Source organism: Centrocercus urophasianus, unplaced genomic scaffold, assembly GCF_019232065.1.
Source record: "Centrocercus urophasianus isolate 14NV4802_14NV808 unplaced genomic scaffold, USGS_Curo_1.0 seq_18, whole genome shotgun sequence".
NCBI classification, from domain to species: domain Eukaryota; kingdom Metazoa; phylum Chordata; class Aves; order Galliformes; family Phasianidae; genus Centrocercus; species Centrocercus urophasianus.
In genome coordinates, this window is record NW_024884733.1 from 8376344 (window position 1) to 8393266 (window position 16923).

The 16923-nt window shown below is 39.7% G+C and overlaps 1 protein-coding gene across 2 annotated transcripts in view; it reads left to right on the plus strand.

Moving 5' to 3' along the window:
* The window catches only part of NEK7 (NIMA related kinase 7), a 61981-nt gene that overhangs the window by 20841 nt on the left and 24217 nt on the right, over positions 1 to 16923 (plus strand). For both annotated transcript variants that reach the window (XM_042819533.1, XM_042819535.1), the window contains exons 4-5: positions 4064 to 4126; positions 4658 to 4768. In XM_042819533.1, coding sequence (XP_042675467.1) covers positions 4064 to 4126; positions 4658 to 4768 — 174 coding nt within the window. The remainder of the gene's footprint in view (positions 1 to 4063; positions 4127 to 4657; positions 4769 to 16923) is intronic.

The window sequence follows — 16923 nt, forward strand, 5'->3', positions numbered from 1 at the left end:
GTATTTCTATTGTAAATCAAACTTGATACAAATGGGTTAAGTAGTCATTTAAACAGTGAGGCTAAAAATCCCTTTCTTAGTACTGGAGAGGATTTCTTGCAGAAGTGATGAAGGAGCAAGCATTCCTCTTCTAGAGCGGGGGGGTGAAGTAGGCTCCCATCTTATCGTGTTTTGAAAGTGGTGCTATTTGAAATTGACACTGACACATTCATTTTTACTTGAGAAGTTGAGTTAAATTGGTAGTTGGTGATCGAGCAAATACAGTCTGCACTTAGAAGCTAAGGCTTGATGTTTTCTCTTGTGGCTGTTGTGAAACCTTCTCCTCGCACAGAGCTTTGAGCAGCAGTAGGTGCGTATGTCAGCCTGCATGCAAGAAGTGGACTCAGGAAGCTGATTGCACGTATTGCAGCCGCCTTGTTTAGTTTACACATCTGCCTAGGGAACAGTTTGTGTTCTGTGCCTTAAAATAGATCACGAGTGGTTCTGTAAGTACTGGGATCTCCTGACAGCGCTTACTGCTGATGCTTCTAGAATGTGGAAGGAACAGTTTTGGTGAGGGCTTGAAGAGGTCCTCTCGCATTGCTCCACCTCTGTTTGCTGGAGTGCTTTCAGGAATTGCTAAATAGGGTACAGCCCTTGTCATAATGACATTTTGATGATGCTTTGTGAAAACTGATGCATTGGAAAAATATTGATATGCAGAAGTTGTATTTAATAGGTTTTCCACAGCAAACATTTAGTTACTTTGTAGAAATGTTAATCTTACCATAGTCCTTGAAAATGAAAATGAGGTTAAAATAATACAAATTCCATCTACCGTTGTGGTTACACTTTGTGCCGTTTGGCACCTATAGCCTTAGTTATGCTAATGCTGATGTTGTCAGTGAAGTCAAGAGCTAGTATTTATTGTTAGCCTAACAAATGCCCTGATAATCTAATCAGGATGCAGCAGGATTTATTACTGACCAGCTAGACTGCATGTGTGAGCACTGCGTAATTACTACAGTAATTACTGCTGGCTCCCAGCAGTCCTGTGCAAACCTCCTCAGAGACTTCCACCACAAGTGCCCAGAGCTCCTTGCTGGGAGGAGGAGGATGGCTGACAGTTCCTTCCTCCTCAGCACGTCTCCACTATGCTGGATGCTTCCAGGCTGCCTGTCATTAATGTTTTTTGATGGTCCCAAAGATTAATCACTTTAATTTTGTTAGATCTTTGTTGTGCAAATCTGTCACCTGGCTGTAACAGTGCAGGTACAGGGAAGACCAGTCACTTACCTGCTGGGTATGTGCTGCTATAGCTAAAAGAGAGAAAATAAGTTAGAGCTGAGAGAAGTGATACCTGTGTGGTAATCTGTCTCCTGCAATTCCTGTAGAACAGGTGCTCTGATTCCTACCAGGTGCCTCATGTTATTTTTGACTTGTGCTTGAAAGGATGTTCTGAAGCTTTTAACCTCTTTCACTGGGGCTTCTGTTTTCTGGCGTGAGATGTTCTTCAGTGCTGAATTACCTTCTGATGTTGAAGTGCAGAGGGTTTTTGTTGTGCTCACATGAAGCTTCTCTTGAGCTAACCTGGCTCATGGTGGTTGTTTTTTTGTTTGTTTGTTTGCTTAGTTTTTGTTCTTAGTCTTTTCATTGGAGGAAGTTAATATCTTTGCAGTCGGATTTCTGCATTTCTAGAAGGTGATTCTTATAGTCCTTTGGGGTTATGTCTGGGCTTGGAATGTTGAATAGCAACATGCAGAGGTTTGGCAAAGAGCTGGTTATCCTACATTCATGAACAGTAAATTGAAGTGTGTGTTTCCAAAGCAAACTTAGTAGAGAGTATTGATGCTTGATTGCTTAGAAATACTCTGCACCCTGAAAAGAGTTTATGAAGCACGCTCATGGTAAAAGGAGCAGAAATGTCAGATAAGGAATTGAGTGAGGAATTGAGTTTTCTTGAGAGAGTCATTAGTGGATGCAGACTACCTTTTTTCTTTCTTTTTCTTCACACAGTGACAATCTTTGGGTTTTCAATTTTGAAATTGTGCTTTGAATAATTCCTCTAAGCATTATGAGTAGATCTTGTGTACAGTTTTCAGTCCCAAATTCTGTTTGCAGCTTTGATTAGGGCTCCCCAGTGTGTTGGAGTTCTCCATGCCCACATCTGGATCCCTCCATCGTTCTTAAGACATGTTCTTAACTCAGTATCTAGAACTTAGCCAACAGAATCACAGAATTGTAGGGGTTGGAAGGGACCTCTAGAGATCATCGAGACCAACCCCCGTGCCAAAGTAGATTCCCTAAACCAGGTCGCAGAGGTAGGCGTCCAGGCAAGTCTTGAATAACTCCAGAGAAGGAGATTCCACAACTGCCCTTGGCAGCCTGTTCCAGTGCTCCATGTGGAACTTCAAGACATGCACCTGTACTGATCCTCTTTTACATCCCCTGCTACCCAGTATGCTTTAATGGATTGTTTTGAGGAGAGATGTGTGCATTTTTCCTTTCGCTAGTCTTTTAGTTTGCTGGGAAAGCCATTTATGATCTCATGCCTTCCCAGTGACCCACTGTAAATGAGGGTCACTAGAGGGTCACATGTTTCTCTAGTATTTACAAGCTTCCTAGGAAAGTTATTACAGTCCTTCACGACTGTAGCAAATGGTAGGATTGTTGGCGTATTTCAAAATGATTAAAAGGTGATGTTTTTTTATTCAGAGTTGCGATCTATAGCAGATGCAGACGATTTCATCTCTTTGGCTAGATGTGATCCTGACCTTAATAAGTAAACTCTGTTGTCTTTTCCATGTGTTATTTATCTTCTAATACTTGTACCTATAGCTTCATATACAGTACTCTTTCCTGTTACATCTGAAGTTGCTTTATTTCTTAGTGTTAGCATTGCTTTCTTGTGACTTACCCTGCTGTTTCTGTTATGGCCTCCAGAACCTCCTCCTTGAGGAGGAGCTCTTGTTACATGCAGCTCAGTATATTACCCACTGTCCTGGTGTCAGTATACAAGTAGTTGTGAGATTTTTTTTATTCGCTTTCTCACTTGGTAGTTTTCTTTCCTTCTCTCCCGTTTCTTCTTTTCCATCTCCAGGTTTGGCATTTCAGTAGCGCTTTTGTGTGGGTGTTGTGTACTCAAAGGACTGTTAGTCTGTGTCTTTGTATCTGGGATTAGTTGTGAGTTGTGTACATGGAAGTTTTCAGGTGTGAAGATAGAAGGAGCTTATGTCAAATGTAAGCACTAGAATGTGCATAAGGATTCTTAATGGCCAGGAAAAAAATTACCTCTTGCACAGTTAAGTTAATTTAAATTTTTGTTCAGTTTTGTTCACAATTTACTGTTCAGTAAAGATGAGATTGATTGCAGAGTGATTTGAAGCAGATGGGAGGTGGGGAAAAAAATGAAGAACAGAGATGCTGAACTGTAAAAGGCTGTAAGAGTCAAGGTGACAGATAACGGTTTAGAAAAAAGCGCTGTAGTAAACAAATTACAGAACTCAAATCACTTCTTCCTTTGCTGAAGGGCAAGAAATGGAAGAGAAGGAATCAGAGGTGACAGTGAAGTTTTGATCCTGAGGGAACAGAAGTGTATGCTGTCTTTAAAATGGAGACAGAAGGCTGTAGCAAGCGACTAGGGAAGAAGGGCTAGCTCAACCTTAGAAAGAATCAGTTTCTGATAATAGTGTGGGAGGTATGGGAGAGGAAGCTGACATCTGGATTAGAACTGACTTGAAGGATAGGTGCTGAATTATTTCCATGTATTTGAACAGATGAGTAGAGGTGGCAGCTAAGCTGGCAGGAAACTTGTACTTTCAATGTACCTGTTTCCTACAGTGGGGCTGCAAGAATTGGTAGAGCAGCAAATCAGTACTTGGGGAGTGCGATGTTAACAACTGCGCAGAGAGCATTAGGAGTATTTCTGATTGCAGTATTACCTTTTGTCATGTATGGAGCGCGTAACTTGAGCTGCTGTGCAGATGCTGTGAGTTTAAAAAAAAAAAAAAAAAAGAAAAAAGAAAAAAATCACTCAGTGTCCTATTTAATCAGTTGATGAATTTATCTCATCTCTTATGCACAGATATTTGATTTAATGGATGCCAAAGCCCGTGCTGACTGCATCAAAGAAATAGATCTTCTAAAGGTAAAAGATTAGTTTTAAAATAATAAAAAATTGCAGCTATCATTGAAGTACATTTTTTTTTTTCCCACAGATATATTTGAAAGTGTCCACTGCTACTTACGTAGAGCTTTTATAAGTCTCACTTCAGGAATCTTTAATTGCTTTGAGAGTTAACATTGAGAAGTGAATCCAAGAAAATGATGTAGCTTTTCAAGTAGACATTGTTAAAATTACAATATTCTAGATAAGTGTTTTGTGCATAGTGATTTTTAAAAAATGACTGTTTCAGATGGCTTTAGCAATGCTGTTGCATAGATGCAATTAAAGAAGTTGTTTTCTTTCAGTGTGACGTCAACCTAAAATGGCCACAATGTTCTTGCAGTCTTGCATGTTCTTGCAAAGTGCCTATCAGTCAATGCTTCTTATAAGCACAAATGTCTTACTGTAGTAAATTTTAGGTGTCTTTTTTTTTTTTTTTCCTAAATAAGAATGTTAGATTCATAAGAGATAAGACATGGCACTAAGATGTGTGTTATAAATCTGCTTTCTTAGCAACTGAATCATCCAAATGTAATTAAGTACTATGCATCATTCATTGAAGACAACGAACTGAACATAGTGTTGGAATTAGCTGATGCTGGGGATCTCTCAAGAATGATAAAGGTAGGAATTAACTTTTTTTTTTTAATTACTAAAATTTACTAATACTGAACTTCTTTGGTTGTTCTTTGTCTGATCATTGCTGGGTTGAATGTGGTTAAAATAGCAGGAAATGTGGAGAAAAGTGGAGTGTTATTCTGACCTTTGTTTTTTTTTTTTTTTTTTTGTGCATACCCTATATTGATTTGCTTGGAAGTATGTTTTTTTTTAACACTACTGCTCACAATGTAAGTGCAGGTAACTAGACTTCACTTATAGCTGGGGAGAGGAAAAACCTTAAGAAAAGCACTGTCACCACCTTTCTGAGCAGTACCTTTTGATGCCTTTCCTGATTTCTGGCACAGTTGCATTTTTCTATACTTCATAATGGCCGTGAAAGCAGAAAAGGCTGGTGTCAAAAGGAGTAAGTAGTTTCTTCTTTATCTTCAGCTCTGACTGCCAATCACTTCAGCAAATAAAATAATGATTGAAATGGAAATGGCCACATCATTTTCTAGGTCTTAAATACTTATCTTGAGACTAACGAATGTTTTGAAAATGTATTTCATGATTTGCTTGAAATCATGTGTAGTGGCTGTGGATTATGGGTTAAGTGCTTTATTCTGTTCTACTTAAGCACTGGCTGATTGAGAATGTTTATCCAAGTTGTTTGAACTTCATGTGCTGAAACTTACATTAAGTTTTAACCAGCTTTTTTTATCTGATTGTCATCTGAAAATCATCTCCCCTGCTTCCCTACCCTTTTTCCTTTGAGTCTGAGTTTTACTGTGTTCCCTTGGTGCACACACAAGAAAGTATACCAACATTATTGTTGTCAACACAGCGTAACACTGGGAACGAATAACAGCAGTCAGTTACTACTCTCTCAGCAACATCTGGGTACACGGCAGTGTTCTCCTGTTTCATTGAGAACCTACATGAAGGGAGAATGTTATTTTCTTTCTTAATGACTTACATGCTGATTTCTTTTTCTGTGAACTCTGGAAGAGTGTTGTCTTCTAGATTGATAGCTGTACAGTGGGACAGTCAAAATTTGGTTCTAAACAGGTAGACAGTATTCTGTTTTTATATATATATATATATATATATATATGTATTCATATGTATACGAATCTGATATTTTTCTTTGTCTCATGAATTATTAATTTTGTGGGGTTACATTTCATAAAACATAAAGGCAGGTTTGTCTGTCTTTTGAGTGTTCAGTTTTGACACAACAGTTATTAATATGAGTATTCCATGAGAGATTGCCTTATGGCATGTCTGGTCTTATGACCCATTGAAGCTTTTTCTCCCCCTTCACTTTATTTATTTTTTTTTTTTTTTGTTTAAATCCAGTGTGTGAATAATGTCTCCTCCGGTGCAGTTGGCCTCATTACCCCTTGTCCAAGTCAGTGGGTATTTCATACCGGCTCGATCTTGGAGGCAGTTTGTGATTGTCCTCTTAACACAAGGATCATGTTTAATGTAGCAAACTTAGATTGCTGTTTGATGTTAATGACAACCTATCAGGCAATTATTAAATATGTATGAGGTGTCACAATGCGCTCAGTCTTCATATTGCTTATGGAGAAAATGAATTGGTAGACTGGATGATATCAATGTAAGTGTGGGGGCTTCAGTTACAATGTCTTTTGAACAAAATATTGTAAAAATTGCCCGAGAAATAAATAATAGGTAATGATGTGGAAAACTTTCTAGCATAATGTCTGCCTGTCATGTTACTAAAGTAAATATGTTGTGTTATTAAGCAAGCAAGCCGTGCTTCGGTTTCCAGTATTGCTAGACTGCTGCTCTAAGTTTGCAAGAGGATGTAGAGGCACCCCAGAGGAATGTTTGGGTATTTGGCTGCTGTGTGATTTGTAGAAACAGGGGTGGAACATGTTTTTTATAATTGTAAATGACCGTGGCTTGAATGACACTGAAACTAGTGTTAACATGAGGAAAACTACTTAACTGGTTTACTTGGGTATTTGTTACTACATTATTGGCACATCAGAGAATGCTTGCAAAGCTGTGGTGGCTCAAGGGCACCTTAATGAATTCTTTAGTTCTTCCCTTAATGAACTAAGTCCTCCCAGTCCAGCTTTTGTACTGTCCCTCTTGTTACCTGTAAATAATACTCTCTTTGTCCCCATTGAGTAGACAACTGAGGAAAATCACTTGATGCATTCATACTGGGGACCAATAATGGATTCTAATAGAATTCATAGAATTTGATGTATGGAGGAGGGAAAAAAAACACCTCTGCATTGGCATTTACAAATCTCATCATGAAATAAGGAACATCACATGAACATTCGCTTTTCTCCCTCTACCTCCTCCCCCCACTCCGATTTAATCCAGGAATTCAGTAAGAGCTTCGCTTTATCACCCTGCTCTCATTTTCACACAGATGCATTTCTGTACAGCCTCTCTTCTCAAAAGTAGAAAGTCCAAAAGTGAGAGTTTTTTTTATCTTAGTTTTTAATGGCCACATTCTTGAACATGTCATGTTAGTAACACGGGAAGAAAATCAAACCCTGTCAGTTTGGGAAACAGTTGTTTGTCTTAGCATTGGTATTGCACTGAAACTTACACAGCTCTAAGCTGAGCAAGCCTTGTGTAGGCAGGGTGAAAGGAGGAAGAAGTCCCGATCTTCTGTGTCTGTAAGATTGACTGCTGGATAGCGTTGCACTGAAGATTTTAAAAGTAAGTAATTAGTAACTGCTGTGTCTGCTTCCACTTCCTTGCAATCTACTGACTGTCAGTGCCTGTGATCTCTACTGGGGAGTGTGGCAATCTTAAGATAACACTGCTCCCAGAGTTAAGGGTAGTCACAGTCCTGTTATTACCATGTAACATCACCTCTTGTTGTGGTATAAAATAAGTTGTAAGGCAGCTTTGGGGCTTGATCTCCTGTTCTGTTAGTGACTGCACAGCACAGTGACAGGGTTGTTTTGTGGTGGCGAAACTGTGGACTTAAGAAAAAATAAATTTGAAACCACTAAAAAAACAGCTGCTATATATTGGATAAGGAAAATACCATTAAAAAAAAATAAATGAACCTAATGGCATTAGCCAAGGAAATATATCAGAATGGATCAGTATCAGAATATATCAGTAGAAAATAAAGAAAAACGTAACCAGAACTGGGGAGCAAAGTCTGTGCTGATGATGCTAAAATGATAGCACTTGAACAATATTGAAGAATAATTAGGATATTTTATTTAGAATTTAAGTAAAGAACTTTCAGCTCTGCTTCCCTTTTGTAGATATTTTTAGCTATTTTCTGGCAAAAATGTTAGTGCTCCAGGAAAAAAAAAAAAAAAGCGAACTTGTAACTGAATATATCATTCTGATCTTCAGGAAGTTAATCATGTTTTGGGAACAAGCATGAAAGCTTTCATCTAAAAAGCTGAAAACATTAGCAGCTTTCTTAAGAAATAGAAAGAAACGGAATTCTACCGAATGTCACCTGTGCGCTTCACCCATTATTCAGTTGTATTTTTTTCCGCGTAACATTTAAAGAAAATAAACATTGCTATCTAAATAAAATAAACAAATATTTTAAAACATAATAAAGTTCTTTAAAACAGTATGAGCTCCATACTGATTTCTCAGGTTTCTGTAGTTGGAGGCAGCGTGTTCTTTGTCCTTGACCAAATGTGTGTGTGTGCATTTATATATTTAATAGGACAATCAAAACAGTGACAGTCATAGGTAGCACGTCTGAATTGCTGCTTGTGGAGTTGCCGTAGCTTCATCTGTGTTTAGACTTTTTTATTTGTCTTGCTGATTATCATTTTGACGTTTCACCTGTTCCGGTTATTTTGGTCTTTGCTATGTGAAATTGCATCAGGCAGGTTCTCTCCTGGGATGCACACCTTTCCACCTCTCCCCATGCCAAAATATATCGGGAATGAACTGTTTTGGAACTTATTTGCAGTGTTAAGGGCGTACCTCAGGCTTTTTGGTACAATTCAGAGCAGAGCTGGTCTGTTACTTTGCTTCTACAGCATTATGGGCCAGCTTTCATTTCAAGAGGAGCAGAATTGCTGCTTCAGTCACGGACAGCTCTGTCAGCCCAGAGTGCTGATGTTGCTGACGTGAAGCTGCTGCAAATCCCCATGACTGCAACCATGAATGCTGTATGGTGTGTGGTTACCAGGGTGAGGTGATGGGGAATGCTGATAGCACATGCTAGTGATAAGTTGATTTTTTTTTTTTTTTTTATTTTTATTTTTTATTTTTTATTTTTTTTTTTTTTCTTAATTGCAGAAGTGATAAATCTCTTTGCTGTGCTAATTGGAGGATTTAGGGGAGTGTAAAGCTGGGATAGCAGTTGTGGAAGGAAGTGATGCAGGGTCAGAACAAAGCAGATCAGCTGTTACCTCTGCCCAGGGCACGACCTAGTGTCTCAGGAGACTGTCAGCTACTAACTGACTAGATGGGTTGGCTGTTGCTTGTTTATACAGAGTATTGATTGGCAGTTGCAGCAGTTGTAGGAGATGGTTGGCCTCTGTGTTTGGCAGGCTGGTGGGACAACAGTGCTGTTTTCAGTGTTGTTTGGGTGGCAGTGCTCCAGCTGCAGCATTGTGCTGCCCACCCAGCTGTGTGTGAACATGTTTCGTTCTGACAAATCAAAAACAAGTTCATACCAAAATGTTCCATGCCAGCTGACTGTGTTTCCAGAAAGTGTGATTTAGTTGAAGACTAAGGAAAAATCCATGATTCTGCCCAGATGTGATGTTTATTTGTTTTAAAATCTAGTAAGCATTTTGTCTGAAATGCTGTAGCCCCTTGTGAATTGAATCAGATGTAAAACTTGAGAAGTGGGTTTTTCTTACCACAATGGCCGTGAAAACTCACCTGAATTCAATTCTTACAGAAGAGTTTGTATGTGCTTTGCAGAAATGCTGGGTCACAGCAGCCAAGGTGGTGATGTCCCTCCATGGAGAGCTGCACAGACCTCTTGCATCTCCTAGTGCTGACAGCATTGCGTACCACCTGAGTGAATGAATGCTTCAACCTATAGCATGGGTGACTGAAATGAAATTGCTTTGCCAGAAATAGCTTTTTTCCAGATGTTCTGGACAGGCTAAAACTGCACTATTTCTCAGAGAGTACTTATTCTTTCTAACATAAAGTAATTTGAGCTGAACGTGGGAAAGGCAAAAGACCAGGTGGAGAGGAGAGTTGGTTGGGAAAGCAACCAAATTCTCCTGAAGTGGAGAGAGCAACTAAGACTGAGACTGGGGAAGGCAAGTGAACTGGGAGCAGCTGGTGAGCAGTTCTTGGGAAAAGGCAGACTGGGCAGTTATGATGGCACAAGGCATTAGGGAGATACTGTTGAGTATGTCAGTGGGAGTGAGAGTGATGTACTGGGAAAAATGGGACTCTGGAGTTGAACCCAGTCAGCTGAGTGAAGGAGTAGCGTGTTTCCAGAGAGTAGGACAGGCTGGGCAAAGACCCTGGGGATACAAACAAGTTGTCAGCAGACAGACAGCCTGGCTGGGGTAAGTTGCCTGGCTGGGAATGGGCAGTGATTGCGTACAGCAGAGAAAATGGGATGAAGAGATAGAAATGAAGAGACAGATCTGAGAGGGATGTGGAGAAGTGGCAGGTTGTGCAGGGGTTACAGGTAGTCCAAATGTAATGGGGGCATGGGGAGCCTGCTCTGCACTGCCACCTGGGGAGCAGAATGGGCCTTCAGGTGAGGAGCGTGGCTGTTCTGCTACTGCTGGCAAATGTAAATGTTTGCTGGTGGTGCCCAGCTGTTCCCTGCTGAGGGGTGATATTTGCTGTGCGAGTTGCTTGGTCAGCTCCTACACTAGCTGTGGCTGTAAAAGTGCCAACTCTGGTGAGCTGCTGTGTGATGAAGAGCCTGCTTTTTTGTTGTTTTTGTGTTTTTTGTTTTTATTTTAAATCGAGGGCATTGCATATAACCTAAGGAAGCATCATGGAATCTGCAAAATCAAATAATCAAAGCTAGAAAACAATATGACCTATATTTTATGCTCCAGCAATTTACAGGTTTAGCTTTTCCTTGATGCACCACTATTCAGCGTTACAGATGCAGCTACTGTTAGAGAGAATTGTGGTTGTGTGTAGTGTGTGCTGTAATGAGTTCTGTGTGCGGCCTCCTGTGCTACAGTGGTAGTTTCCAAGTCAGGGAATTCAAGGAAAACAGAAGTTTTGTGGTTAATACAGTTGAATGCTTTCCAGAGGCAGTTCTTTCTCTTGGCCTCTGGTGCTGCTGTTCATAAGGGATACTGTATAAACTGCTTGAGCTGCTTTTGTGATGGGAACTGTAATTGCTTGTTCTGTATTTCTGATAATCAAGGTAGAATTGGGGTTTGTTTTGTATAAGTACTGAATGTTCTCAGCTCCATCTGATCTGAGCAGAAACTGCTTTGAAGTTGAGCTGTTGTGTAAAGTATGTCAAAAAGTAGGTGCTTAAGATTGGTGCTAAAAGTAATTAACACTTTTGATCTTGATTCGTTTCTTCCTATTCTAATCAGTAAAATAGAGATGCTACCATCTTATCATCTTCCAGGCCAGGCTGGATGTGGCTCTGGGCTGCCTGGTCTGGTGGTTGGCGACCCTGCACACAGCAGGGGGGTTGGAACTCGATGATCATTGTACTCCTTTTTCAACGCAGGCCATTCTATGATTCTGCGATCATTTTTAAGGCCGTATGTGAAGATAACTTTCACAAAGTTTGTTGTATTACTTTGATGCACCAAGGTTGTATAGCAGGAAGCTTTTTTTCTCAACAACAGAGTTTGAATGACGCACTAAATAAAGCCTGCAGATGTGTTGAACTTGCTTATGAACTGAGTATCGTGAATGAACAAGAAAACGGTCTTCTGAAATAATGGTTAAAAACCAAACAGCACAAAAACTGGTAACTGCAAATGTTCTTGAGAGGGAGAAAGTATATTGGCTTTAATTTTTTGGGTGGTGTGTTTATTTCCAAATGCCTGACATCATGAATTGGACATAGTATTTCTGTAAGTTGTTCTTTTTTGCATGTTTCTGTACTTCTTTTTCACCATACTGATTTATTAAGATTGGCAAACAGCAGTTTTAAGAAGTGACTGCAGGTTGTAGTATTTCTGTTTAGCACATGCTTTTGTTTTATGGTAGAGAACAGATTAGCATTCTCCTGGAATTATGTCATTGAGAAAAGCCTCAAATATTCATGTATTATTTTCTCCATGTTCTTTAACATGGAGTTAAAGTTCTTTGGTTTTTCTTTTTTTGTACTTCTGTGCATTCGTTTTTCAAAATACTATTAAAATATAGAGAAGAAAAAAAAAAAAAGCAGAGCCCTGCTGAGGTAGGAAGTCTGTTTCTGGTAAGCTCCTGCTCCACATGCGTGTGTATTATGGGGTGGTCTGGCAGGTGCTCAGTTAGCAGGAAGGGGAGCAGCAGCTTGCCACCTTCATGTAACCTGTAGTGTGTGCTGCACAGGGAGAGCTGCTGTCAGTGTCTGCGCTGGGACAGTAATTGGGCAGATTTTCTGCTAAACTGGTGAGACTACCAGCACTGTTCTGTCTTAGCAACAGTCCCCTTCACAGCACACGTCTGAAGCTGTTGTGTATGCTGGTGGTTTTCTCAAGGAGTGTGATAGTATCAGTCATCAATAAAAAGTTAACTGGGTGTCAAATGGCATGAAGCTGTTCAGGTAGGTCTGACTGGAGCAGAAGTGCTAGGGATGTTTCATCTCCGCCTTTGCCCACTGTTATCTATCAGAATTGCATGTCTCCCTGACTTTTCTTAAGAGAGAAGGGAGAATTGAAAGGTGGTAACTAAATAGATTTTAGTGTTCTTCCTGTTTGAGATGCCCTGCGAGCAATACTTTAAGACTTTTTCTTTTTTTTTTTTTTTTTTTTTTTTAGGTTTTCACTGAGTTCATTTGCAAAACTTGCAGTGTCAGTGTTTGTGTAACTTGCTGAGCATGGAAAGATTTCAGACTTGTCTGCTGTAATTGTAGTAGAATGAAGAAAAAAGGAAACCTTTGTATTTACTGTGTAACGCCACTGCTTTTTATTAGGAGGTAGAGATAATGATTCAAACACAAATTTCACTTCTTCGTGCAGTAACAGTTTTCCCAAGGGTTTTTACTGGGGAGAAATGTACGTAAACAAATACTGCTGGATTTAAACATGTAGGTACGTGTTTCGAGAAGCCCTGCTCAGCAGTAACTGCAGAGACTATGAAAGTGATTCAGTACTGGAAATTTATTTTAGTGGCTCTGCAAGTAGACCTGCTTACTGTAGGTGATCTTTATCTCTGAATGCTGCAGCTTCTTGGGGTTTTTTTGTTTGCGTGAGCAATAATATTAGGTAGAGCACAGTGATTATAGATAGACTATAAGGAAACATGAAATGAATCCTTGGAAAGGATTGGATGAGTACAAATATGGGTTTGTAGTGGTTTTTGTCCAAACTCACAAGGGAATTTAATCAGGAATCATATTAGCAGTCCAATTAATAGATGATTAGCATAAAAATATACAGTAGAAGTGGAAACACCTGAATTTTGACATGTGCTTTTTTTGTGCTAGATTTGTTGTTTTTTTTAAGTTCTTGTCCTCGTTTTTAGCTGTGTTTGAAAGGAGAATGTGTTTGAGAAGTTGTTTCTATCTCAATTGTGTGGGTTTTCGTTTTTGATATTGTTATTTCTTTGAGAGGAAGGACCTGTCTAGTCTGGCATTCTGGTGAACAGAGCTGAAAGTGGCTTTTGGAACACCGCTTTCCTGCTAGAACCATATGACCTTTTAAATAGAAAATAACTGAGGTAGAAACTCCATTTCTAGAAACATGAGTCTCTCAGAAGCACGTAGATGTTTGAATCAATCTTCACCCTTCTATTGTGACACAGCTACCCTAGCCAGTTCTGATTTGTCTGTTGTATTTACACAGTGAGACTCCTGCCCGTACTTGTGGGATTACCTATCTCAGCTGCCCAGCCTGCCACTTCCACTGTTCTACAGGAGCTGACAGTGTGCCCAGGTGGCCAAAAAGGCCGATGACATCCTGGCCTGCATCAGAACTAGTGGGGCCAGCAAGCCTAGGGAAGTGATTGTCCCCTTGTGTGTGGCACAGGTGAGGACTGCACCTTGAATGTGATGTTCATGTTTGGGTCCCTCACTACAAGAAGGATATTGAGATGCTAAAATATAGGCTAATTAAGATTGGAAAAGACCACTGAGATCATGTAATTAAACCATCAGCCTATCACCACCATGCCCACTAAATCATATTACTCAGTGCCTCGGAGTGCTAGTGCACAAATGTGTCCAGAAACTGGCAAAGGGACTAGAAAACAAAGATTAGGAGCTGCTGAGAGAACTGGGGCTAGGGGAGGCCTAATCATTGCCTACAGCTACGTGGCAGCAGGTTGCAGCAAGAAGAGTGTTAGTCCCTTTTCTCAAATGACAAATGACAGGGTACGAGAAAATAGTCGCAAGTTGCAACAGGGGAGGCTTCGATTGGGTGTGAGAAAGAAATTCTTCATGGAGAGGATGTTCAAGCGTTAGCACCAATAAAGCAGTGGAGTTGCCGTTCCTGGAGGTATTTAAGAGATCTGTCGATGTGACACTAAAGCACATGGTTTAGTGATGGCACTTGTGGAGTCAGGTTGGTGGCTGGATGTGATGATCTTGAAGGTCTTTTCCAACCTAGATGATTCTGCACTTTAAGAGAATCTTGAGGAATCGCGAGCAGAAGTTGCCTAGAGCATGCCCAGCAGAAGAGCAGTGAATGGTCTTGGAGACTAGTTTCACATAATTTAGGGGCAGAACACTTTTTAACATTGACTTGACGAAAACTGTTCACACGATCAGTTTATTGTCTTTTTACAAGACATGTTCACAAGCCTCTTGCTTTCTAATTCAGTCTAATTGGGTTCTTAAACCCTCCTGTTTAGTGAGGTCTGAAGCAACCTAAATCGCGCCTTTAAAATTCTTTGACACACTAACATCAGAACTGAATACTTCTTCTGAAGTATGGCTACTGATATCGAAGCATACCTGAAATCTGCACTTATGTTGAAGTCATCTGTTCTCACTTGTCTTTGTTCATCTGCAGGAAATTCTTAATTTTCTTACAAAAACGAAGCGCAGTTGAGCACACTTTCGTAAGTGTTTATTCTCTGAACTGCTCTCACTGAGCCTAGATAAGACCGTTTGCTAGTTGCTGTTACTTTAGCTTTTGGAATATGACCTTTATAGGATCGTCTTTAGAAACTCAGTATAATATACTTCCATGCTTTTGTACTGACTCTAAACTTTTATTCCCCTTCTATGCTTTGCTTGATTTTTTTCTTTGTCTCCAAGAAACTGAATGGCATATGCTGTTTATGTGCAAGGTAGCTATATTTAGCTGGAAACATTTGGGAGTATTCCTTTTTTTGCTTTTAGCAGTTTGTTAGGGAAAACCTAGAGAGTTCCATTTTTCCCATGATGAAACTGCTCAGTAAGACTTTTTTTTTTTTTTTTTTTTTTTTAAATAAAGAAATAAAAAAGGGAGAAAGTGGGGTGGAGTGGCATGGGAATGTGACTGAAGAATCTCCAGATGTAAATGCCTACGTTAAAGCTCTTTTAAGGTATTTGAGTAATAAATCTATGACCAGAAAAAAATAATCCTGTTTTATGAAATGACTGAATTGTGGGTTTATCTCTACAAACGTTCTGAGAAACCTTGTAAGTAGTTCCGTGTGATTCTGTTCTCAAATGTATAGATGTGGGCTATAGCTTTTGAGATGAGAAATTCTTACTGGGGGGGCAGTCTGCTGCCTGAGTGTGCCTTTGCTCTCTATTGACCAGGTAAAACAGATGCTTGCAGCAGAGCCCAGGGTTTTGGTGCACGTGCACCAGTGGTTCTCTTTTTTGCTGTCTCTGCTATATTGAGAAAGTTCTTTCACCTCAAAGGTTTTAGGTTGTGTTTTTTTACTTAATTTGTGCTACACCCTGTAAGGTGTGGTTGGAGAGGCAGCAGGGCTGCCCTCTGAACCTTAGGTACAACACAGAACAGCCTGTAGACTGTTGCTGGTAAGAGCGCTTCTTGAAGGCTTTGTGTCAGGCAGGGTGTTTTCTACTGAGGTGAAATTTGGGCGGGTAACAGCAGTGTGTGTGCTGAGAAGGGAAAAGTTGAGGCTTATTTGCATATTTGGACCTTAGACTTAGGAAATGACAGCACTGGGCAGTAAGCTAGTTTCAATAGTAAACTGCCTGTGGTGCTGCTGTGCTCAGCTGCAGTGAAGGATGTTGATCTTTTGCTGATGTGTCTTCTGTATTTTTGACTTCCCTATACAGAATGGCCGAGCACAGAACTGTTAGAACTGTTTATCATTTCATACTGTTTACTAAATAAAGGAGAGCAAAGGATCTTACTTAGATTACAGATAGCACACGCAATAAATTTCATTATGCTGTTTGGTGTAAATACATTTAAATTTGACCACATATTTCATTGATTTATGTTCCTTGTTAGAAGGTGAACTTCCAAGCAACAGTGAGATCCTTTTTCCCAGCTCTGTTTCCTGGAGCTATACAATGTGTTTCAGTTGCTAGTTTTGTAAAATGTATGTTCTTCGTAGTGGAGTCTTTTCACCAGTGTTCAGTCAGCTTATCTTAAAGGCACGATTTTATTTTTCAATATATGCAAGTGAAAATGCCTTTTTCTTCTTGTTCAACAGTGCTGGTATCTTATATCGGTAAAGACTCAATCTACAGGGCTAACAAATTATTATTGGTGCTTTCAGAAAGAGAAGATATTACAATTGTACAGGATTTTAAGCTCTTTTGTAGGATGAGACTGCATCTTAACAACTTACTGCACATCAGCACTGTGGGAATGGAAGCAGGTGATTTGGTGTACAGTCAGCTACAGCATTACAGTTGGTGGCTGAGTACAGCTGCTTGTCCTGAAAGCCATCAGTGTATTTCTTTTTCTTTTTTTTTAAGTACATAGATAGAGAAATCCATAATGGAAGATCTTTTTGTTTCAGTCATGTTGTGAGTGGTGTTTCATCACTGCTTTTACTTAGGTTTCAGTTAAAATAAATAAATAAAATGGGAATGTTAAAATGAAATAACTAGTTATAATAATTATGGTAATTTCAGAATGCATTTTAAATCAAGGAACTTTGCTTTCATGTGCATACAC